The 25141-nt window shown below is 42.2% G+C and overlaps 1 protein-coding gene across 7 annotated transcripts in view; it reads right to left on the reverse strand.

Annotated features, from left to right (window-relative positions):
- Window positions 1-23513, reverse strand: part of NUP58 (nucleoporin 58) — a 67850-nt gene extending 44337 nt beyond the window's left edge. For 5 of the 7 annotated variants that reach the window (XM_073613418.1, XM_073613417.1, XM_073613416.1 and 2 more), the window contains exons 1-9: window positions 23332-23513; window positions 16116-16240; window positions 14425-14559; window positions 12942-13058; window positions 12247-12348; window positions 9068-9092; window positions 5817-5882; window positions 4820-4994; window positions 2184-2263 (exon numbers count right to left, since the gene is read on the reverse strand). In XM_073613418.1, the coding sequence (XP_073469519.1) occupies window positions 2184-2263; window positions 4820-4994; window positions 5817-5882; window positions 9068-9092; window positions 12247-12348; window positions 12942-13058; window positions 14425-14559; window positions 16116-16240; window positions 23332-23435 (929 nt within the window). In that variant the 5' untranslated portion in view covers window positions 23436-23513. The remainder of the gene's footprint in view (window positions 1-2183; window positions 2264-4819; window positions 4995-5816; window positions 5883-9067; window positions 9093-12246; window positions 12349-12941; window positions 13059-14424; window positions 14560-16115; window positions 16241-23331) is intronic. The other 2 variants (XM_073613422.1, XM_073613421.1) reach the window with 1 other exon arrangement.
- Between the last annotated feature and the right edge of the window lie 1628 nt (window positions 23514-25141).

Genomic DNA, 25141 nt, shown 5'->3' on the forward strand with positions numbered 1-25141 from the left:
ACAGGATTACTGTATCACATTCGGTGTCCCCGTCTGACACATGACGTGGCACTCATATGGGCATAGGAATAATACTCTGGCTGAGGACGTTCACCTGTCAATGGTCTATGGCTGAAAAAAGCTGGACCAGAACAGGATCCGAACACCTCTTGTCACAGTGAGAGGTTTGACTTCTCCCTGACACCCCCACCATAGCATTGTCATCTGGTTGTACTACAACCAGATGACCTTCTAGCAAGATAGTCCAACTCTGCAGAGACCACCAAATAACCTGAACATTTAGAATGTTGATCAGGAGACTCAGTTTACAACCAAGCCCACTGTATCATACAGGTTCCCAGGACTCCCACCCAGCCTGGCATCCATCGGGAGGATCCTCAGAATATGGGAATGAAGTAATTCTGATTCCTGGGCCAAAAAGAGACAACCTGCTCCTTGGTGCCTAAAAAATCGACCTGTCCAGGGACAGGATTCACTTGTCCCACGACGACAAGATGTAGTGGAGTAAAGCTTCAAAGTATAAATGGGCGAGAAAAAAAAAAAAAAAAAACACACGTCTTGAAGAGGCCATCATCAGGCCTAGGACTGCAAACAGTCAGGAAACTCCTGAACTGCAAAGCTTTAAGCAGACCAGAAATGTGATGTTTCTTCTGTGGAAAAATAAATAAAGTCTGACCTAGGCTGCATTCAGAACTAGACTCACAAATACAAAGGGTCCAGTGTAATCCATACAGCAATGAGAGCCAGGCAAAGGAGGGTGCAGTGGTTAAACAGCAGATTGTACCTCCAAAGTCCAATCCAAGCTATCACCAGCACAACATTTTCAGATAAACACACTTTAATGTCACCAACATTAAAATGTGATGTTTCAAGGCCACTAAGGGTCTCTTGTTCAAGCAGCATTGACGATAAAGTGTCCAGCCAGTTTTTCTAAACATGGTGTGCTGGTGATAGCTGGACAAGACTCAAATACTCCAAACGAGAAATCATTTCCAAAAACAATTTCTGAAGGTTCAGGATCATCGGAAACACTGCGACTTCTGAATGGTCAAGGCCCCGTGGTTTGAAAGAACACTGCACAGACTTCTTTCAACAGGAAGAAAGGAAAAATTCACTTTCACACTGTGCTCTGCCAATAACAGTCTGTTTGAAAATACTGCCCCCATTTCAGATACCATTAAGTGCATTTCCTCTTGTACCCAAAAAGGGATAACACCAAAAGTTATGTTTGTTACATGTTCTCAATCATATAGCATAAATTTCCCAAAGTTAAAACTTATTTGGAGGAGATCTACATAAAGCATCATGCATTTACCCTTTCCCAGCAGCGTCATTTTTAGTTTTGGGGAGCAAAGAGAATGTAAAAAATTGAATCTTTATGGTGCATGCTTTTAAGTTACTGTATATACTCGAGTATAGGTCGATCCGAGTATAAGTCGAGGCCCCTAATTTACCACAAAAAACTGGGAAAAAACGTATTGACCCGAGTATCGAGATGAGGGTGAGAAATGCAGCAGCTACTGTAAGTGGAAAAGAGGGTCAACAATGCCCATCTGCAGCTGCATGCCTCCCTGTGTCCTCTGCATGTGTCCCTGTGTATGTGTGCATCCTACCTGTGTCCTGTGCATGCCTCCATGTGCCGCTCTGCACGTGATATTACCATTCGGCGGCCATTCTACTGTTCAAAAGCCGCGCCTCCTCCTCGTCTGTGATAGGCAGAACACTTCATTTCCCAGCAGTCAGCCTATCACGGACATTCTCTCATCTTCATACCACGGACGAGGATGAGAGAATGTCCATGATAGGCTGTACACTGACTGCTGGGAAATGGAGTTTTCTGCCTATCACAGACGAGGAGGAGACGTGGCTTTTGAACAGTGGAATGGCCGCTGAATGGTAATATCACAGGCTGGCCGCCACCTGTCTGCATGACACGCTGATCATGTAGGCAGACAGCGGTGACTCGCGTATAAGTAGAGGGGGGAACTTTCAGCCTAAAAAAAAAAAAAAAAAAAAAAAAAAAAAGAAGAAGGGCTGAAAATCGACTTATACTCGAGTATATATGGTAACCATTTATACGGTAACATTACAGGGTTGCATAAAGAGCACCAAAAGTCAGTATAGACATCACAGGGTGAGTGGCCACATACCAGTCTTATTTCCGTCTGCTTACTAAAACTTACTCTGATGGTGCTGTATTTTCATGCTGAAGACCTGGTGGTGTCTTCTGTGTTCTTAAAGCTATTTCAGCATTTTTAAGTTCCTAAAAGATTGACAGAGCAAAAATTTAGTGCATAACAAGATTAGACAAAACACTATTCTTACAAAAGACATTCTGCTTTATCTATATACTGTACATTCAAATAGTAAACAAAGTCTAAAAAGAACACTTTCTTTGCAATTCAGGTTTCCAAAGGTGTAATTCATTCTAAGCCCCACATTTTTAATACAAAAAGAAAGTCAGATAATGGCACACCAATGTCACATAAAAAGTATCTGCTCTATTCAAACTGTTAAAATCATTATATTGTTAGACCACATCACAAAAAATCCAGAGAAGCCTATAATTGCTCATAACAAACTGCAACTATACAATAGTAAAAAGGTATAAAGGCGCAATTAACGCTGCCGTGACTTTGAAGCCGACATCCCAGCTAGACTTCGGCACAACATGCGTACGATTTAACAGAAGCCAATGCAAGTCGTGCCAAAAGACCCTTTTTCTTTTTTGTTGGAGCGACAGGTCGCTCTTATTAGAATGGTTCCATTGCACTTAATGGGGGTGCGACTTCTGATGCTACATGTGCTCTCAAAGTTGGGAGCGAATGTCTCACCAGTGTGAACCGGTCCTAAATAAACAAGCAATTAGGCAATCACTTTGTTAACCACTTGCCGACCGCCCGCCATTGTTATACGTCGGCTGTTTGAAGAGGAGTATCCTTATGGCAGAAGCTAGCTGCCATAACCCCGGTATCCTCTTCTTCAGTGGGCAGTCAGCTCTCAGATAAAAGTGGTCTCTGCGTATCGCCGCGAGATCACTTTTAATCGGTGGCAGGAGACTAGATGATCGGATCCTTCTCGGTCTGTGGTATGGAGCCAACTGAGGGGAAGACTGCCCCTGCTCGGCTCCATACCATTGCAGAGCGGTAGCGACGTCAAAACGTCACTTCCGCCCATAGCTCTTAAGGGACATTTTTTTTTTTATTGCATTTTAGTGTACATATGAGATCTGAGGTCTTTTGATCCCAGATCTCATATTCAAGTGGTCCTTTATTTCTTGTGATAGTGAAAGTGACAATTTTTTTTAAAAGAACAGTGTAAAAAATTAAAAAAAAAAAAAAAAACCATTTAAATGCGCCCCGTCCCGCCAAGCTTGCGTGCAGAAGCGAATGCATACGCAAGTTACGCCCGCATATGAAAACAGTGTTCAAACCACACATGTGAGTTATCACTGCGATCGGTAGAGCGAGAGCAATAATTCTAGCCCTAGACCTCCTCTGTAACTCAAAACATGCAACCTGCAGAATTTTTTAAACATCGCCTATGGAGATTAAGGGTAAAAGTTTGTCGCCATTCCACGAACGGGTGCAATTTTGAAGCATGACATGTTGGGTATCAATTTAATCGGCGTAACATTATCTTTCACAATATATATAAAAAAAAAAAAAAATTGGGTTAACTTTACTGTTATCTTTTTTTTTTGTTCAAAAAAGTGCATCCCCCCCCCCAAAAAAAAAGTGCACTTGTAAGAACGCTGCGCAAATACGGTGTGACAGAAAGTATTGCAACGATTGCCATTTTATTCTCTAGGGTGTTTATATATATATATATATATATATATATATATATATATATATATATATATATATATATAGAGAGAGAGAGAGAGAGAGAGATATATTTTATGTTTGGGGGGTTCTAAGTAATTTGCTAGCAAAAAAACTGATATTAACTAAAATACAACAACATCTGAGTAATGCAGCATTGGCTTCAAGGCAAAAAAAAAACCAAAGCAAAAAAAAAACCAAAAAACACACACACACCAAGGTGTAACGTCTAACCCCACCCCCACCCCAGAACAGAGTATAAAGAACTTGGAAATACAAGAGATGAAAAATGATGATATACTTATGTGTGAAGATAAGAATTTTGTTTCAATAATGCTTGTTTCAGGTCAGTGTATTAAAGTAATTAAGTCTCTGAATCATCATAAGACCGGAATGGTCAGCAACAAAAATCTACATAAATAAATCAGTACAGTTCATTGCAGAGCCATTAGCTAGAACCCTTCCACTGGAGCTTAAAATGAAGAGCTTTACAAGTGGTTGTAAACATCAGACATTGAATATGAACAAAGCATATCCCTCTATTGCGTGTACTGCGTGTACTTGTCTCAATTAGGAGCACCAAGTGCGGTTTCTGTCTGTTGCTTCGTTACTCTGCTACCAGCATGAGTCACTTCTGACAAGTTTTCTTGACATAAAGACAAAAATGGTGACAGTGGAGGGACCTCCAGCTGATTGACAGCCTCGGCTCTGTTCCTGTGTGCAGTGCTCTCCTCACTGAGCTCTGCAGAGTAACTTCAGCTCCCCACCCCCTTTTTCCTGAACTCTGACAAGCATTAAAATTCAGCGTTTTGAATGGATGTAAACAAAAGATGGCTGCAGATGAACAAGTACAACTTATGTAGGAGGATTTGTTTAATCTCTGTACATTTCCTGAGGCCAGTCACTTCACTGGGTACATTTAAGGCTTTACAAGCACTTTAAACTTGTTGAAATCTTGGAAAAGCACCCTGCAATGATATAGTACAACGTACCTGAGCGGTTTCAATTTTCAGTTTGTCAATAGCCAGAGTATTTCTCTGAAGGCCACTGGAGGCAACTGATAAAAGTTGCTTCAAGGCTTTGATGTCTTCCTCTACTTTCATCATGGCTTTAGAAGACATTCTGCTGATCTCTTCTTGCACCTGTTTCTGCTCCTTCACAAACTTTCTGCATAGGAAGGCAAAAACGTAAAACTCAACATAGTGCTCATTACAATAGCAACACCCTGTTACCCACAGAACTGGAAAGGAGCACATAATGTATGATGATCAAAAAGTGTTCCTTTTTCCTTGTATGGAATTATACACTTCTTCAGAAGAGGTAGTGACTGAATTATGCTGTGATGTAACCCACCAATTTCAGGTGAAATAGAAAGGAGGATGCCCTGGATCGGCCCAGTAAAATCTCGTCAGGTAGCTATATTTACCAATAATCCAAGAAAGACAAAAGATCATAGAGCATGAACACTACTCATTAACTTTATTAATGGTGGTAAATACCAGTTATTGTGGATACAGGTTTAATAGCTACATTTGTATGCATTAAAAACCTGTTAAAGCAAAATGTTCAATCTTTAGGTGGACCTGATCTGGCCTAACAAGTGGATGAAGATAATAGTGCAGAAGTTTAGGTACCCATGTTAGTCTTTAAAAGAGAAGTTCACCTTTACATGTTCCACCCGTAATAGTAAAATCTGATTGGTTGGTGTACTTTGGATGTTGTCATTGTACTTTATAGAATCAGGCTAACAATTGTCCATGCACTGAAACTACACTTCACAAGTTCACAACCAATTTTATCAAAACCTCTTCTAACATTGAAACCCAGCACTAAATTGCAATATGTTCATTAACCTGGATGCTAACATTTATAGCAAACCAGACAGTCGGACTGAGTCAAGTAAAAGAGAAAAGATAATGATTTCTGCTATACAGAAATAAAAAGTGAAACTTACTAAAAATTCACACACAAAAGTTTAGTTATACTTACTGGAAATTCTCTACATCTTGGCAGATTAATTGAGGTAGATTTTCATCCTTAAGCGCTTTGCTGTCTCTGCAGGAAACAAATACCAAATATAAAAAAGTATTATCAGGGATTTTGGTCAACACACCACTGCTGTGTCTGCTCTTTCCAGTAGAGTTGCACGATTCGGGCTAAAATGAGAATCACGATTTTTTTTTGCTTAGAGGATAGATCGCGATTCTCTCACGATTCTCGCGGCGTAACATTATCTTTCACATAAAAACAAAAAAAAATTGTGATAACTTTACTGTTTTGTTTTTTCTTTTATTGAAGTGTATTTTTTATATATATATATATATATATATATATATATATATATATATATATACACATACACACACACATACACACATAATGTTTGGGGGTTCCAAGTAATTCAGCAAAAAATATTGATTTTAATTTAAAGAGGAGTTCCACCCAGGGAGTCCATTAAAAAAAAAAAAAAAAAAAAAAATTAAAAGTCAGCAGCTACAAATACTGCAGCTGCTGACTTTTAATTGGACACTTACCTGTCCCTGGGTCCAGCGATGCGGGGGTTCGAAGCCCCGCTTGTCCCCCCCCTCCACTCGTCGGCGCCAGCATTTCAACTGTGGGCGCCGGGCTGTGGTTTCACAGCCTGGCACCCACTGCGCATGCGCGAGCGGCGCCGCGTGCCGTGATTGGCCGCTCAATCACCTGGGACCTGTAATGGGTCCCAGATGATTGACAGGAGGGAAGGAGCAGAGCCGAGCCCTTCCTGTGCTGAGGGGGAAGTGATGTCACCAGCCCAGGCAAAGGAAGAGGCAGACTACGAGGGACCACCTAGCAACAGGCATTTAGAGGTAAGTAAAAAAAAAAAAAAAAAAAAAATTATCCAAATTTTTTTTGTTTTTTTTTTTTAGAATTTTTCAGGTATTTTTGTTTTTTTGGGTGGAACCCCACTTTAAGAAGTGTCAGAAAAAGATTTAGACTTTAAGTGGTTAAACTTCCTGCATTTATACGTTGTTTAAAACTTGGCAGATTGCTGTTATTTGTTTAGGCCCCTTTCACACTTATACAACTTGTCCCATGATTTTGTACTGCAAAATCGTATTACAAGTCATTCTCCATGATTTTCAATGACTACCATTCATATTGGCACGACTTTAAGTCGTGCAGACTTCAAAGTAGTCCCTGCACTACTTTGGTCCAACTTCCATGCGAGTTGTACTCCATAGACCTCAATGTTAAACCCTCAAGTAGCATGCAAATCGTACCTGAATAATATAGACACGATTTCAGCACTACTTTGTAAGCACAAGCTGAGAATGGCTAATGCCAAAGTTGTGGCAAAGTCGTACTGCTCCCAAATCGCGGCAAAATCGCAGCAAAATAGCAGCCGCGAAATCGCAGTAAAATCGCGCGACTTTGAAGTCGTATAAGTGTGAAAGGGGCCTTACACAGAGAAGTTTATCCCTTTAATATAAGAAGGAAGTTAGTTACAATGTTTCTAGTTCTAAACTTGGCAGACTGCCTGGATGGTTTCTTTTGACAGCTGAGTGAGCAAATAATCCCTCCACTTGTTTATATGAAAGAATCGGCAAACTCAGCAGGACAGATTGTCAGAGGGGGTGAATCGAGATCACGATTTTTTTAACGATTAATTGTGCAGCTTTACTTTCCAGCACTGAAAATTCAAACTGACAATCATGAATTTGGTTTTGTGCTTCACATTTTCACCTCACTGATGTTATTGTGGATGCAGGAGGTGTAAATCACCAGACAAGCAAGCATACATGACAAAAGGTATTCTCAGTCTGAGCTATCGTGCTGGGGGCTTAAAGTGATAGTAATGTCTAGTGGTTTTAAGATAAAATAATAAAAATGCTGTTACACTTACCTGCTCTGTGCAGTGAATTTGCACAGAGCAGCCCAGATTCTCCTCTTCTTGGGTGCCTCTTTGCTGCTCCTGATCCCTCCCTCCTATCGATTGCCCCCACAGCAAGCAGCTTGCTATAGGGGCACCCGAGCCGAGACACAGCTCCGTGTGTTCATTCAGAGACAGAGCCGTGGCCCGGCCCCCTCTCTCATTGGTTGACAGACAGCAGTGGGAGCCAATGGCACCACACTACTGTCTCAGCCAATAAGGAGGGGAGTCCCGGGCAGCCGAGACACTCCTGCAACATCGCTGAATCTAGAGAGATCTCAGGTAAGTGGTAGGGAGGCTGCTGCACACAGAAGAAGGCTTTTTATCTTAATGCATTAAGATAAAAAAAAAAAAAAAACCTTCTGCCTTTACAATCACTTTAAAGAAATGAATAGTATTGAACGAAAAAGGTAGACAGTTCATTGACCGATTTGAAACCACCTACTTTTTTGCCCACAGTGATGTTAAGAGTCTTGAATAAATTATATTTTATCATTTCTTTAATTTTGATTTATGAAGCTAGATTTCAAATAGGCTAAAGGACAGTGTCAGACTAAGTTTAACTAGCCCAAGGAGGCAGAAACTGAATCAGTTTGTTCTACAAGCAAGTTGTGTACAAATCATTTAAAATGGTTCTAAAGCCTAAACATTTTTTTTTTACCTTAATGCATTCCTTGCAGCATCAAGGTAAAAAATGTGCACGTCTATAGACCTTCTCTCCCCTCACTTGCAGGTTTTACTGGCTTTGCTGGGGCACAGGAAGCCATTAGCTCCCAGTGCTGTCAATCAAAACCAGTGACAGGGGAGCCGGGCCAAGTCCCACTGCCTGTCAATGGATGCAGCAGCGGGGGTGCCGATAAGCAGCAATCCACACAGCGGACATCTACAATGATAATCAGGGCACTGATCAACAGTGCCCACCAATGCTGCCAGTCAGTGCAGCCTAATCAGTGCCCATGAGCAGCATTTTCCAGGATTTTTTTGTGGTTATTCTGTCTCTCACTGTTAAAATAAACCTACCATTATAGACTGATCATTTCTTTGTCAGTGGTCAAACATACAAAGCAGGGGATCAAATACTTTTTCCCCCTCACTGTAATAATAATAATAATAATAATATTATCATCAACAACAACAAAATAGCATACACATGCAAATTATTGTTTTACAGGATTTATGTAGCACCAACAGTTTGCGCAGCGCTTTAAAACAATTCATCAGTGGCCTTTTGAATGGACAGTACGGTTACCACTCTAGTCTGCAACATTGATTTTGTAGCTCATAAAACAGATTGACTCTCTTCACTCAACAAAACGTGAAAATAACTTACTCAGGTCTGGTTCCAGTTTTATCACCTGAAAGAAAAACAAAAATTAGCAGATCACAAATTACAAATTTTAAACAGCAGTGCTGGTATGGCAGACTTTAGATCTCATTTTGCATTTTACACAAGGTTGCCAAAGGCCCACTCACCACCCAGGACATTCAACAGCGCAGTAAAACGCCCGGCTGCCAGGGAAGGGAGGATTAAGGCAAGTATATTACGTTATTCATCATCCCCTAGGCAAAACAAGCTGTAAACTCTTGCAAAGCAGAGGAGCACTAAAGGGTCAATTATTTTTATTCTCTGGAAATTCATTTAAAAGAACAAAAAAAAAAAAAAAAAAACCCAACAAGTCTGTCTGGGATTTTAGCAGTATTCATTATAATTAGTTCAAGAGGAGGTCCAGCCCCCCACAAATACTGTAGCTTCTGACTTCCAAATATTCGGACACTTACCTGTCCTAGAATCCAGCGATGTCGACACCCCAGTCAATGTTTCCATCGGCATTGCCTTTATGGGAAAATGGCAGTGAAGCCCTGCGGCTTCACAGCCAGTTCCCTACTGCGCATGCACGAAGTGCTGGGCTTTGTGAATGGCCTGGCAGCAGGAGGAGGCGGCCGAACTTTCATGGGACCTCGCCGCAGCCAGGTCTCCTGAAAGGTGGCAAATGTGGCACCAGAGGGTTGGGGGGTTTGGAGAGGAAGCACTTTCAGTGTTATGATTAGAAATGTTCTAGGGTCTGCATCCCTTTAAAAGTAATAAACTCTTGGGTAGCAGCTTACCAAAAATGCTATGTTGTAGAGCACGTGTGTCAAACACAAGACCCACGGTCTGCATGCGGGCCATTTTGTGTGGCCCTGTCTATGTAAAGACCTGTAAAAAAAAAGTTAAAAATACAAATAAAATGATAGTGCAAGATATTTGTGTTCGGTACTGCACTGTTCCTTCTATCCCTGTGAAGCCCCTGGGATCCTAAACCAAGACTACACATGAGGCCTTGATATCTGCTCAAGTCTGGATCATAGCTTGTACTACCCACATGTTAAAGCTGGCTAAACACCAGCAGCATTTAATTAAACATATTTTGTTTTACAAACATTTGTTTGATTTTCTGATCATTTGTGGGGTCGATTCGACATTTGTTTTCAATAGCAGCGATGAGAAAATTAGGAGCAGGAGGAAATTTTTTCCTTCTAAAAGTGTATGTAGTTTTTATCCAGTAAAGCTGACTCGTTTCAAAATCAAATATTAAAAAAAAACAAACAAAACTTTGAAATACTTTGGAACAAAATTCACTATTCATCACTGAGAACTGTGCATGGCTGCGGGTCTTCTGTCCCCTCTTCCTGCTCTTAGACGCTATACTAAGGGCAGAGGGAGTTATTGGCTCCTGCTGTTGTCCGTCAAATCACTTGAGGAGGAAGTGAGGGGTGTGCCTGAGCTGGTCTAAGTCTATGGGCCCGTATGGGCATACTTGCCAATAGTCCCGAATTTGCTGGGACAATCCCGAAAATCCAACCTATGTCCCAATTTTTGATTGTCCTGGCATTTGTCCCGGCCCCCGGGCCGCTCTGTCATCCCCCCACCTCCTCCAGGAAATACTGCAGATTGGTCAGTGGGGGGCATGGCCAGCTGAGATGATCCGCCCATTAGCATAGCGTCATGACACACAGCGTGTCATGACGCTATGCTAATAGGCGGATCATCTCGGCACATGCAACAAGCTGCCGCTGTGGGACTCAGGGAGACAGGCAGCGAACCGCCGTGCTTCTCCAGTGAGGAATGAGCGGATGGGACCGTAAGCTTCACTGCTGCTCTGATCCCGCCCTATGCCATGCTGCCTGCATGTTGGGGATGCTGTGGGGTAGGAGCTGCTAGGAGCGGTAAAAGGCTGTATTTACAGCCCGCGGATGGAACTCGGCTGGCCAGCAGGACCAGGTATGTGCTGCCTTCTCTCCAAAGACTGTTCCTAAACCCTGACCTGGCTGTGGTGTTGCTCTATAGAGAGCAAAGATCCCAGTGGCACTGGCACACATGTAAACACTGCTGATGTAAACCGCCCTGCAACCTGCTCACCTCCGTACACCGCCCTGCAACCTGCTCACCTCCGTACACCGCCCTGCAACCTGCTCACCTCCGTACACCGCCCTGCCTCATCCCGATTAATTTCCCAGGATGGCTCCGGTGCCGGGGACACCAGATGTAAAGGAGGGCTCCGCTGCCGGGGACACCAGATGTAAAGGAGGGCTCCGCTGCCGGGGACACCAGATGTAAAGGAGGAGCTCCGCTGCCAGGGACACAGATCTGTAAGGAGGGCCTCTGCTTCTGGGGGCACCTGATGTAAAGACAGACTCTGCTGGTGGCACCCGATGGCATCTGGTGGCAGGCAACACGCTCAGGGGTCCCACCGATTCTGGATTATGGCGAGTTAAATGATTTCATGCTATATTACCATGTAATAATAGTAATAATGATTGACATCACAACAACCATGGTGTTGGGATGATTGAAGCGCTAACACCAGGTGTTTGGAGTATCTTTATCTGCTGATTTGTTAATCTCTGGAATACACATTTCTATTGTTGTGTAGGATCTGGGCCTGCTGTCCCTCCATCACTCTTTCTTTCCTTCCCTCCTCCTTTCTCCCTCCCTCTTTTCCCCTTTCTTTCTCCATCTCTAATTCATCATCTCAGACTATAACCACACCCCCATTTTAACCATGCTCACATAAGCCACAGCGCACGACATTTTTCTTTTTTGCTATGTCACGTCTACAAACACATGCCCCGCCCCCTAAATAATTAGGGGGCGGGGCATGTGTTTGTAGATGTGATAAGACTCCGCCTACAGCCAAAAAAGTGTCTCTAAAATTTTTTTTACAATGTTGGCAACTATGGTATGGGTGACCCCAATGCACACAGCTTGCTATGATGACACGCGTAATAAGAAGGGGGGGGCGGGACCGCCAAAGAACAGCCACGGGACCACTTTTTGCAATATTGTTGCACAGAGCAGGTATGTATAGCATTTTTTTATTTTATAAATAAAATACAAAAATTGCCTTTAGAACCATTTTAAGCTTTTGCTTAGTATACTTATAATGAAACCCAACAGTTGCATATTTTTGTGAAAGACAAGATTACCTCTGGAGAAGGACCCAAGTTAAAAAGATAGAAAGAACATACTTTTTTTATCCGACGAACTGCTGAAATCTATGCCACCAAGACCATCATTTGAAGTAGCCTGTGTTGCTGGTGCTGTTAGACCCAATGGGTTCTGTCCAAGACCTGAGATATGATAAATATCAAGTGTGAGATGAAGTGCAGACTTAAAATGAACTAGAGAAGAACATTGGACCTTTGCTGAATGTAGAGGAGGTTAAGAAGCTGATATTTTGAAAGGACTATTGCTGAAGTGACCCCCTTAATAATCTAAATGCACAGTACACACAGCTCCATGGGAGAGCCAATAAATCCAGATTTTAGCTACCTATTGGTACAATCTGGGACGGAGGGGAGGAGAATAAACCCAAAAGCATTACTACTCAGGCAGAGCCTCCCTGTGTCTGCATTAGAGTTCAAAAGAAAATAAAAATTCACAATACTTCTCTCATATGAAGTATGTATGTAACAAATGCCAATGGTATTGCCACTAGCAAAAAAAAAAAAAAAAAAAAAAAAAAAAAAAAAACAAAAAACCACATACAGCTCATGTAACTTTAGAGGATCCAGACACATATTTTTACCTTTTAGGGAAAAAAAAAAAAATAAATGCACATATTTCTGCAAAGAGAGTGCATTTATTATTTTTTCCCACAGCAGCCTGGAAAGCATTGCATGCGCAATCAGTAGACAGGTAAACAGCATAGTGCAATAGCTACCTGATGTGGCTGGATTGGTGTTTTGAAAAAGTGACCCAGAAAGACCGAGTGTCAGGCCAGGGTTTGCTGTAGTTGTAGCTGTTGTACCACTGTTCAAATTCAACGAAAACCCTGTGCCTAGAAGAAAAGATCATCATCATTACTCAGAATCACAACAATCTCACACAAGTCTGTCTACAACGGTAATTTGCTATTCAGAATATGGTAACTAGTTAGCGACTTTAAAAGTCAAAGTTTTAAGGAAAGCAGACACCTTTATCTTTAAATACATATGTATTAGTTACAGAATGGTGGAACTGTATTAAAATAAACCTAAGTTTCCTGGCTACAAGCGACAGTGTCAGTATTGTGTATTCACAAAATGTTCTAACACACACACACATATACCCACACACGATCAAAATTCAATAATGGCCTGAAATTTCTTTTAGTCCTTGCTATCACATTTTGATTTGTATTGTAAAATGCCAAAAATTTGGTAATACTCCTCTAATGGAGTTGTTGTGAACAACCATTTGGCAATAGTTTGGGGAAGCCCTTTACTGTTCCATCATGACTGTGCCCTGTGCATATTGCCAGCTTCATAAAGAAAAGGTTTTACAATTTTGCTGTAAAAGGGAACTTAACCTGAACACCTACCTGACCTCAACCTTGCTGAACAACTTTTTGAAGGACTGGGATGTTTATTGTGGGCCAGACACCTTCTTCTCCAACATTAGTACTTGGTCTCACTAATGCCCTTTTGGCTGAATGGGCTATAATTCCCAAACACACTCTATAATCCATTGGAAAGCCTTCCCAGAGAAGTGAAGGCTGTTTGTGTCTTTCTACTCAAATTCAATACAGCATGCAGTACACCTACTATGAGCTGCACTACATTCCACTAAGCCTGTGAAATCTTAATGCTTCTGCAACTTCCCATCAACTGAAACAAGTCTAGCTGCTTTGTTAAAGCAGAATTACACCCAAAATGAAAAGTTCAGCTTTTTCAACCTCCTTCCACCCTCCTCTATTACTCTCGGATACAATTTTTTTTTTGTTTTGTTTTTTTAGGTAATCTAAGCAGAAGTTTGCCTGCCTTCCTTTGCCTGCAGTTTTTTGGGACATGTCACAGGTCCAAGGAGGCTGCGGGTCCATTCACAACACGCAGCGCGACACATGCATGCGCAGAGGGAAGCCGGCTGTGATACTGCAAGGAGTCACGGCCGGCTTCCCACACTAGACATGGTGAAGCCGGGAACCTGAAGACTGGTCAAGAAGGACAGCCCTGGATAGGCAAGTGTCCTTTGATCATTAAAAGTCAGCAGATACAGTATTTGTAGCGGCTGACAACTTTTTGGGGGGGGTGACTGAAGATACTCTTTAATGTGGTTTCCGCCATCACTAAAATAGTGCGGGAAGGTTTATTAATTCTCTCCAATGTGCTCATTAGTGTTGATCAACGCTCCAAAAAGCTGTAAAATGAAATAGAAATGTCACTTACCTGTTGCTGGGGTAGATGTCAATGAAGAGGGCAATGAAAGGCCTGTGGATGAGGTAGTAGTGGTAGTCAGAGAGAAAGGTGTAGCTGATCCAGCAGGTTTGCCAAAATTTAAACTGAAGCCAGATGTTGCAGGAGCTAGAATATAAAAACAGTCTATGTGACTTCTAACATAAAAGAAACAAAACAGGGAAAAGAACCCGCTCCAAGTGTCTGGGTTGCAAAAAAAATCTTCTCCTCCTCAAATCATGGTGCTGGCTCAGTATGCAAAGTAGCATATAGAAAAGAATTCAGTCCGGATGGCCGCACTCTAACAACAATTTCTTTATTGGTTAAAAACCATACAGCAAAAGATGAAAACAGCAGCCATCAACAGATCTGATATTGATTTAAACAGAGCTGAGGTTCCATGTGTGGCGAGTATCCACCAAGTCACCAACTCTTCAATTATTCAAGCCCACCTCGTTTACTCCGTAAAAATTGTATTGACATGTGCATATAAATTCCTGCCTATTGCCTAAAGAGTCAGCTATGAGTAAGCACCAGTAGTTATGGTGTGAAACACGTCAAAAGCTGTTGATTTCATCTTTTGCTGTATAGTTTTTAACCAAGAAATCACTGTAGGAGTGTGGCCATCCGGATGAAATTTTTTTTTTTTTTATATATAGAAAAGAACACAACATTTTGGTATAAGCCAAAATGAAATAAGCATCTGAATTCCCCACCTGCATACTTGCCCTGTGCCAATTATGTAAAAAGCATTGAAGCCAGAGGGCTCAACATAACCAGGGAGCTAGCATTTCCATCTCCCCGAAAAGGTCTCACAGTTAAGAGCCCTTTTAATTTGTCCTATTTCTCTAAATACAACACTTATTTCAGAATTTGTATCTATTACAATCCAAAGTGTGGTAAACCATATATTCTTATTAGAAAAAAAAAAAAAAAAAAATCACATATAATAGTACAAAAAAGCTTTTCAAAATGGATCAAAACGGTTTGATTATCTAAAACACTCACATTTGGGTCAGACTAAAAAGCCACCTTCTTCAGTCCTCTAGCTTTGATCTCAGGAAAAAATACCAGTGCTTGTGAAGTCCTCCTCTCCTCACTCATCCATTTCTACTAACCAGTCTTATGTCAAGGCTCTTTTCTAAGCTCAGTAGCCACATGCATTTAAACATGCAAGACACTGTGCTTCTCCCTTTTCCAGCAATGAAACGATGCGTGAACACCCGTGAGTATTCCTCTGCTCTGCAGAGTGACAGGAATATCTGTTAGAAAAGTTTTAAATGTTTATTGTGCGACTATTAAAAAAAAAGAAAAACCCCCGAGACTGATTTTTAAGATGGCTTCTAAGCACATTTGAATTAACTTTTTTCTTTGTCTAACAAGCTTTGCCATATATGGTAGAACAAAGTGTACAGGAAACACTGATTAGCCAATAAAGTACGTACCATTTTGTACCAGACACCTTATCAGTGTTTCCTTAACCAATAGAAGCGTTATAGCTGTATTATTGTAAGTATTAGGAAGGGGGCTGTACATCCCTTTGTATGATTCTTACTGCATCTTTCGACTTGTAAGCATCATCCTTTTGTGTGACACATCTGAAATAAATTGTCTGCTTTTCAATACATCTGGAGTTTGACTGATCACAGGAGAAGAATAATCCTAACAACATCAAATGCATATACCTGTATTCTGCAATCCCAAAGTGAATCCTGTGGTTGGTTTGGCTCCAAACATGGTTCCAGTTCCTGATGTAGATGATGTTGTTGCGGAGGTCCCAAAACTTCCAAAGGGTGTTGCACCAGTATTGCTAAAGGAAACAAAATTATACAAAAAAAATAAATAAAAAAGAAATCAAATGCACAATCAAGAGGGTTCCAAATGCACGGCTCACACCAGATTACTACATTTGGATGTAGCGATCTCTGTTAGACTGCAAGTTGCAAAGACCTAGTCTCAGCCAAGGTCCAGGCCTTCTACAAAGTCAAAATTACAACAAACCGGTCATAAAATAAAATTTAGACTGTCATTTCTGACCTTCTGAAAAGCAGCCTGTACAGTGCCTTGAAAAAGTATTCATACCCCTTGAAATATTCCACATTTTACAACCAAAAACAAATGCATTTTATTGGGATTTTATGTGATAGACCAACACAAAGTGGCACATAATTGTGGAGTGGAAGGAAAATGATTTAACATTTTTTACAAATAAATATGTGAAAAAAAGTGTGGCGTGCATTTGTATTCAGAGTCAATACTTTGTAAAACCACCTACGCTGCAATTACACCTGCAAAACTTTTTGAGGATGTCTCTACCAGCTTTACACATCTAGGTGAGTGAAAATTTTGCCCATTCTTCTTTACAAAATAGCTCAAGCTCTGTCAGATTGGATGGAGAGCGTCTGAACAGCAATTTTCAAGTCTTGCCACAGATTCTCAATTGGATTTAGGTCTGGACTTTGACTGGGCCATTCTAACACTTAAATATGCTTTGATCTAAACCATTCCATTGTAGCTCTGGCTGTATTTTTTATGGTTGTTGTCCTTTCCATCAACTCTAACCAGCTTCCCTGTCCCTGCTGAAGAAAAGCATCCCCACAACATAATGCTGCCACCACCGTGTTTCACGGTGGGGATGGTTTATTCAGGGTGATGTGCAGTGTTTGTTTCCTGCCACACATAGTATTTTGCTTTTAGGCCAAAAAGTTCAATTTTGGTCTCATCTGACCAGAGCACCTTCTTCCACATGTTTGCTGTATGTATCCCCCCCACATGGATTCTTGCAAACTGCAAATGGGACGTCATATGGATTTCTTTTAACAATGGCTTTTTTCCACTCTTCCATAAAGGCCAGATTTGTGGAGTGCACGACTAATAGTTGTCCTGTGGACAGATTCTCACACCTAAGCTGTGGATCTCTGCAGCTCCTCCAGAGTTACCATGGGCCTCTTGGTTGTTTCTCTGATTAATGCTCTCCTTGCCTGGCCTGTCAGTTTAGGTGGAAGGCCATGTCTTGGTAGGTTTGCAGTTGTCCCGTACTCTTTCCACTGTCGGATGATGGCTTGAACAGTGCTCTGTGAGATGTTCAAAGCTTGGAGATATTTTTTTTATTCTTTTTAGAACCTAACCCCGCTTTAAACTTCTCCACAACTTTATCTCTGACCTGTCTGGTGTGTTCCTTGGCCTTCATGATGCGGTTTGTTCACTAAGCTTCTCTAACAAACCTTTGAGGGCTTCACAGAACAGCCATATTTATACTGAGATTAAAATTACACACAGGTGGACTCTATTTACTAATTAGGTGACTTCTGAAGACAAATGGTTCCACTACATTTTAGTTAGGGGTACCAGAGTAAAGGGGGATGAATACAAATGTATGCCACACTTTTCAGATATTTGTAAAAAAAAAAAAAAAAAAACTTCCACTTCACAATTATGTGCCACTTTGTGTTGGTATAACACATACAATCCCAATAAAATACGATTGCGTTTTTTGGTTGTAACATGACAAAATGTGGAACATTTCAAGGGCTATGAATACTTTTTCAAGGCACTGTAACCACAATCAGTGGATCACGGATGCCATGGCAGGCTTTTGCAGACTTGTCCAGTTCATCTATGTCAGTCTAATTTGCATCATATTACCCCCTAAATATGGGTGTAAGATGTAACAGTCGAAGGTTGAGTTAGCCTTTAAAGCAGAACTCCAGCTTTCTGTCCTTTAATATAGTTTGTTTGGATCAAGTTGGTGTAAATGGACTATTATCTGCAATGATTGAGCGCTGTATAAACTGTATGTAGCATCAGTTACGCAGCAACATATAGTACTAGTACTGTGTTAAAGCAGCAAGACAGGAAGTTTTGACTTTAGGTATACTTTAAAGAGACCCTGTCACCAGATTATCAATTTCTATAACAATCTTCCCATAAGATTATATGTGCGTTTAACATATTTTGTGCTTGTTATTTACCTGTAAAAGCCTCCCATGTGTAAACACCAAAAATCCCAGAGCCTACTGCTGGGAGCCACCATCTCAGAGGTGATGTTAACTGCCTCAGAGCTGTGACTCCAGTGACACTCTATAGCGTCATCATACATTGGCCAATGCAGTGAGAAGGACCTGCAATTGGCTCTCTCATTACACCCCAGGGGAGCCGCTGTGCAGAGTGGCAGCAGATGCAGGCACCAGAACGTAGACCGTTCCATTACCCAGGCACCTTTGGGCAGAATTATCTTTTTCCCCCCCTAATGGTGCCAGTATATTCCCAGCCATGCCATCATTGAGATAACCAATGCGGGATAAGAGCTAGGTGCCCACTGAACACTAATTATAGGACACCATTTCAACCGATGTGGTCAGACTGGTGCCATTATTACTTCAACCGATGCCGGTAAATTTATCAGTTCCACCACAGTCTACCAACGCAGAGACACGCGTCACTCCCGCTGACCACCGTCAGCGGGAGTGAGGGAAGTGACATCAGGAGCCCAGGCACTGAAGGAGGCAGATTATGAGGGACCCCCTAGCAACAGGCATATGCTCCAATTTTTTTTTTTTTTTTTTTTATGCACATTAATTAATTTTTTTTTTTGGGTGGAACTCCACTTTAAGTGCAACATTCAATAATGTTCAATTACAGACTTCCGAGAGTTGCGTATTGCAGAATCTAGGAGCTGTAATTCATTCTGCACACATTCAGAGGAACAAACCTAGATGAAATTTGTAATGTGTGCAAGACCTCACTATGTGCAGCACAGTGGCTAAGTGGTTAGCACTTCCGCCTAGTACCACTGGGGGCAATGGTTCAAATCCCAACCATGACACTACCTGCCTGGAGTTTGCATATTCTCCTTGTGCCTGTGTGGGTTTCCTCCCACACTCCAAAGACGTGCTGGTAGGTTCATTGGATCCGGTCTAAACTGGCCCTAGTAGGTGTATGTATGAATGAATGCGAGTTAGCGATCTTAAAGTGTAAGCTCCTTAAAAGGACTGATGTGAATGTACAATATATATGTAAAGCGCTGTGTAAATTGATGGCGCTATACATGTACCTGTAATAATAATAATAATAATTCAGGAGAGCCGTATTTTCAAATACAAGGCAGAGTCCAAGGACATGAGGACATGATCTCAAACCAGCAACAGGAGAGTTTGTTATAAACAATGCTAAAAGTCTTATTTTACCAAAACAGAATTGTATGCTTGAATCGAACTTCCAGCACAGGCAGTGGTCAGTAAAAAAAAAATTAAATGCGCAACTCAAGGCTTCATGCCAACCCCCCTCCCCCCTCCACCAGCCCTCCAGTGTATAAATAATCATCTTTACTGGTGTCTCTAGGCCAGTCAGGTGACACTGCAGAGATCTTATTACCTCACACTCAGGCTAGGCAGTCCCCACTGATACCATCATGAGGGCATCGGTGCTGATCTCCACACTGGAGCCAGAGATGCCTTTTTTTTTTTCAAAAAAATAAATACATTTTAAAGTGATTGTAAAGCTTGAAATTAAAAAAAAGAAAACAAAAACATACATGTCATACTTGCTTGCTCTGTGCAATGGGCTCTTCTAGGGTCCCCACCAGCACTTCTGCCCCCCCCCCATCGAGTGTCCCCACAGGAAGCCACTGCCTATGGGGGCACTTGTGCAGGCTCGATTGCATCCCGGGCTGTTTACGCCTATTCAGACACTTAGTCCGGCTCAGCCCTGTTTACAGATTTTTGACTGACAGCAGCAAGAGCCAATGGCTTCCTCTGCTCTCAGCCACGCCCATCAGTCGGGAGAGGGGAGGAGTAGATCTCCTGCAGAGTGCACAGTGCTAGACCAAGATCAAGCCACCATTAAAGGTTTTTTACCCTAACGCAGAGACTGCATTAAGGTTAAAAATCCTTTTACCTTTCCAATTACTTTAAATTAAAATGTGATTCTACTTTTACAGTCAGATTTGGGAAACCCTCACTACATTATAGGTGTGTTATTTGTTCCCATTCACCTATTTATTTCTGACCTTTCTAGTTGTTTCTCTGTAGAAGGCCTTTAGGTAGACTGCAAACTACTCTGAACAAATTTAGGGTAAAAATGCTCCACTTCCTGTCCTAACCCAAGCGCTATCTCCAGCTCAACTCCCCTCCCTCCACTTCCTGTTTTTACAGGAGAAAGTGAGGGCAAAAGAGTCATAGGCTCCAACTGCTGTCAGTCAAACTCCTGTGAGGAGGGTACAAGCGTGTCTACGGACGAACACAGCCAAGCTTGAGAGCACATACGCAGGTAGAAGAAGATAGCGCTGGCATGGGACTGCTATAAGAAGAGGGTGCTTTCTGTACAAGATCATTGCATGGACCAGGTAAGTTATATTTAAAATATATAATTACAAACCAGTCAAGGGTATGCATCGCATACTACCACATTATGTGACACTTACCTCAGAACAAAGCCTTCTAGCGGCACGCTGACACTGCTAACAAGGCTTCCATTATCACCCGTCTTCCTTCCGGGATTGTGGACTCCGGCTGCATGAGTGGCCGGAGCTGTGATGATGTCACGCCACCATTTACGGCACAGGACTCTCAAGCAAAGGCCCGGGTGGTGGTTACGTCAGAGCACATGCGCCATTGGTGTGACCGGCAGAATGTACAGTAAAATATCTCCTAAATGGTGCATGTAGGGCTTACCTATAGGTACAAATTAAGCATGGGAGTTAACTCCCACTTTAACCACTTGCCAACCAGCTGCCATTATACTGCGGCAGGTTGGCTCTAATGCACGAAGAGCCGTAGCTGTAAGTAGGTTCGTGCAATAGATAGTGGGCGTGCGCGCCCACGGCGCCGATGCATGTGACTGGCGGCCGTGACGTCTGCCAGCCACTCGCGACCGCTCCACAGAGAGCCAGAACGGGGATCTGTCAATGTAAACAAACAGATCCCCATTCTGACAGAGTGATAGTCTATTCCTAGTGATCAGGAACAGCGATCTCTCTCCTCCTCCAGTCAGTCCACTCCCCCCCAGGGAACACATTTAACCCCCTGATCGCCCCCTAGTGTCAACCCCTTCCTTGCCAGTGTCATTTATACAGTAATCAGTGCATTTTTATAGCATTGATTGCTGTATAAATGTCACTGGTCCCAAAAGTGTCCGATTTGTCCGCTGCAATGTCGCAGTCCCGAAAAAAAAAAAAAATAATAAAAAGTATATATATATATATATATATCTATATCGCTGATCACCGACATAAATCTATCCCCTATTTTGTAGACACTATAACATTTGGGCAAACCAATTAATATATGCTTATTGCAATTTTTTTTTACCAAAAACATGTAGAATACATATTGGCCTAAACTGAGGAAGATTTTTTTTATATTATTATTATTTGGGATATTATAGCATAAAAATATTGCTTTTTTTCAAAATTGTCGCTTTTTTTGTTTATAGCGCTAAAAATATAAACCGCAGAGTTGATCAAATACCACCAAAAGAAAGCTCTATTTGTGTACAATGTTGGGTACAATGTCGCATGACCGCGCAATTGTCGGTTAAAGTGACGCAAGTGCCGTATGGCAAAAAAAATGGCCCGGTCATTAAGGGGGTAAATCCTTCCAATCCTTCCAAGTGGTTAAAGAGGAGCTCCAGGCTCCTTCAGAAAAAATTGAAAGTCAACAACTAAAAATACTGTAGCTGCTGACTTTTAGTATTAGGACACTTACCTGTTCACTAATCCAGCAGTATCCTTACCCGAGCTGATTTTTCAATCAGCTATCTGGTGGTGCTGCTGCTGCCACCACCATCTCCGCTAAGGGAATCCAGCAGTGAGGGCCTTGTGGCTTCACAGCTGGTTCCCTACTGTGCTGTGCTCTGTGAATGGGCCAGCTGCGGGGGAAGGAGGACCACCAAACTTCCAGCAGTGTTCGCTGCAGTCAAAACCAGGTACCTACCCCCCCCTGAAAGGTGCCAAAATGTGGCACCGGAGGGAGGAGTTAGACAAGCAGATCTTCCCCTTTTTTGGCTTTTATTTATTCACATAAAACTTTTATCCCACAAGGAAAATCTGTTTGCTGCAACTGATTATAAAGTGTGATCTGCAGTTTGGCTTCAGTGCGTTAGTGTATGTAAATCTGCCAGTACATGTAACAAACCCCAGACTGACAATGCTGCTGTCGGGTTGCCACCTCATCCCTTTAAACCCGAACACATATGAGACACACAGGTTCTGAGGAGAAGGACGAGGACGACTAAAGCAGCCACATCTACCCATACCTCCCAACTTTGAGATGGGAATGAGGGACACCTATCAGCAAAAGTATGCAGGCATAGGACACACCCCTGCCACGCCCCCTTAAAGGAGAATTGTACAAAAAAAACAAGATTGGTTAAACCCACAAGTGCTTTTTTTTAACCACTAATATTCCTTTATATTGGCTTTTGGAAATTACAAATGCAGCAATTTAGAAAACAGATGAAAGGTTTAGTGGTGGAAAACACTTTTTCATAGATAAAACGTGGATTTTTTATACATCTATACGGATCAGACCAAAATGAGGGACAAATGAGGAGGAATGAGGGACATTGCTCCAAATCAGGGACAGTTAGGAGCTATGTCTACCACTTTAGATATAATCCAACCCGCAGGACAGAACAGCCCACCCCGGAGCTCTCTCCTCAGGTCCCCCTAGTCCTTGTGTACAGCCAGCCTTCTATGTGTCTCCCCCATGGTGAGCAGCCAGGCCATCAATAACCAGAGGATGAGGATGACGGCTGAACACATCCAATAGGAGGAGGAGGCCGGGACACAACAACCACTCACTGCCCTCGTGTCAGCTGACATCTCCTATAAAGCTCCCTGGTGAGAGGTTCTCTTCACAACGAGCGCTGTACGGCCCGCACGTCTCTCCTCTCCCTTCTCACCTCGCAGCCGGATTTGTTCCGAAGGAAAACGGCGTGGCTGTCCCAGTTGCCGGGTTGAGAGTTGTGGTTGAAGAACCCCCGAACGAGAACCCGGTAGTAGCCATAGTTTTTCTCCGTGCGTGAACAGCGCACCGGAAGCACCGAGATAAGCGCGCTCTGATGACGTCAGTGAGCGCCGAGTCATGCTGTTGACGGAAGACTGTGCAGTGGCGCTTAGGAGTGATTGTGGTTATTACTGAGAAATAAAAAACAGTACAGACAACGTGTGATTGGATAAAGTTTCAGCATTGCTGCGTTATGAACAGTGCTGTGTCACACACACATGCTGTGTGTTTACATTGGGGCTCCCTGTGTCTCTCTGTACTGTACACTCTCTATAACACCAAGTGCATTGCACTCATATTCACTGCACATAGGAAGTAGAGTTGCCACCTCATCCCTTTAAAACCGAACACATGTTAATTACACAGGTTCTGAGGCAGATTAAGGTGGTAATTAAACTCACTTATCCGCATCAAATTAGCCTCAGAACCTGTGTAATTAATATGTGTTCGGGTTTAAAGGGATGAGGTGGCAACTCTAATAGGAAGGTAGGCCTCATTCTCAGCAACGGACAGCGCATGTCCTAGGAAAGTTTAGGCCCCTCTCACACAGACTTCTGTCATTTTTTTTCCGGGTGGATTCAGACTGGAGCACAATATACAGTGGGTATAGAAAAGAATCGCCCTCCTTTTACCACTTCAGCCCCGGAAGAACTTACCCCCTTCCTGACCAGGCCATTTTTTGCGATACGGCCCCATAGCTCCCAACTGTCCCTGATTTCGAGGGACTGTCCCTGATTTGGAGCAATGTCCCTCATTCCTCCTCATTTGTCCCTCATTTTGGTCTCATCTATGTATATAAAATGCACTTTTTATCTTTCAATAAAGTGTTTCCCAGCTCTAAACCTTTCATCTGATTTCTAAATTGCTGCATTTGTAAATTCCAAAAGCCAATATAAAGGAATATTAGTGGTAAAAAAAAAAAAAGCCCTTGTGGGTTTAACCAATCTTGTTTTTTTGTACAATTCCCCTTTAAGGGGGTGTGGCAAGGGATGTGTCCTATGCCTGCATACTTTTTCTGATAGGTGTCCCTCATTCCCATCTCAAAAAGTTGTGAGGTATGCGGCACTGCGTCGCTTTAACTGACAAATTGCGTGGTCGTGTGACGCTGTACTCAAAAAAATTGATCCCCCCCCCCCCACAGAGCTTTCTTTTGGTGGTATTTAAGCATATCTGCGTTTTTTATTTTTTTGCGCTATAAACAAAAAAAGGAGCAACAATTATGAAAAAATAAAAAAAATATTTTTACTTTCTGCTATAAAACATTTCCAAAAAAAAAAGTTAAAAAACGTATTCATTCATCAGTTTAGTGTGAATAGGGGAGTAACTGTTATTCCCTACCTGCGCAAAGGTGTGTGAAAAATTAAAATGATATAGTTAGGGGGTGCTCGTTGTGAGGTTAATACCTATGAAGTATCTTACCTTTTGTATCAACTGACCCTTCCTTTTTAGATTGTAAGCTCTAACGAGCAGAGCCCTCTGATTCCTCTTGTGCCAAATTGTAATGTAACTGTAATGTCTGCCTTCATTTTGTTAAGCACTGCGCAAACTGTTGGCGCTATAAAAAAGGAGATCCTTTAATGGACGGCAGTATATAACCATTGGAGGTGATGTGTCCGGTCATGTTACCCCTGATGACATCAGAAATGCTGACGAAACACGTTGGATGTGGTCGAGCATGACACTTCACTTCCGCCCACAGTGGAACG

The sequence above is a fragment of the Aquarana catesbeiana genome, linkage group LG02 (assembly GCF_042186555.1).
Source record: "Aquarana catesbeiana isolate 2022-GZ linkage group LG02, ASM4218655v1, whole genome shotgun sequence".
NCBI classification, from domain to species: Eukaryota; Metazoa; Chordata; class Amphibia; order Anura; family Ranidae; genus Aquarana; species Aquarana catesbeiana.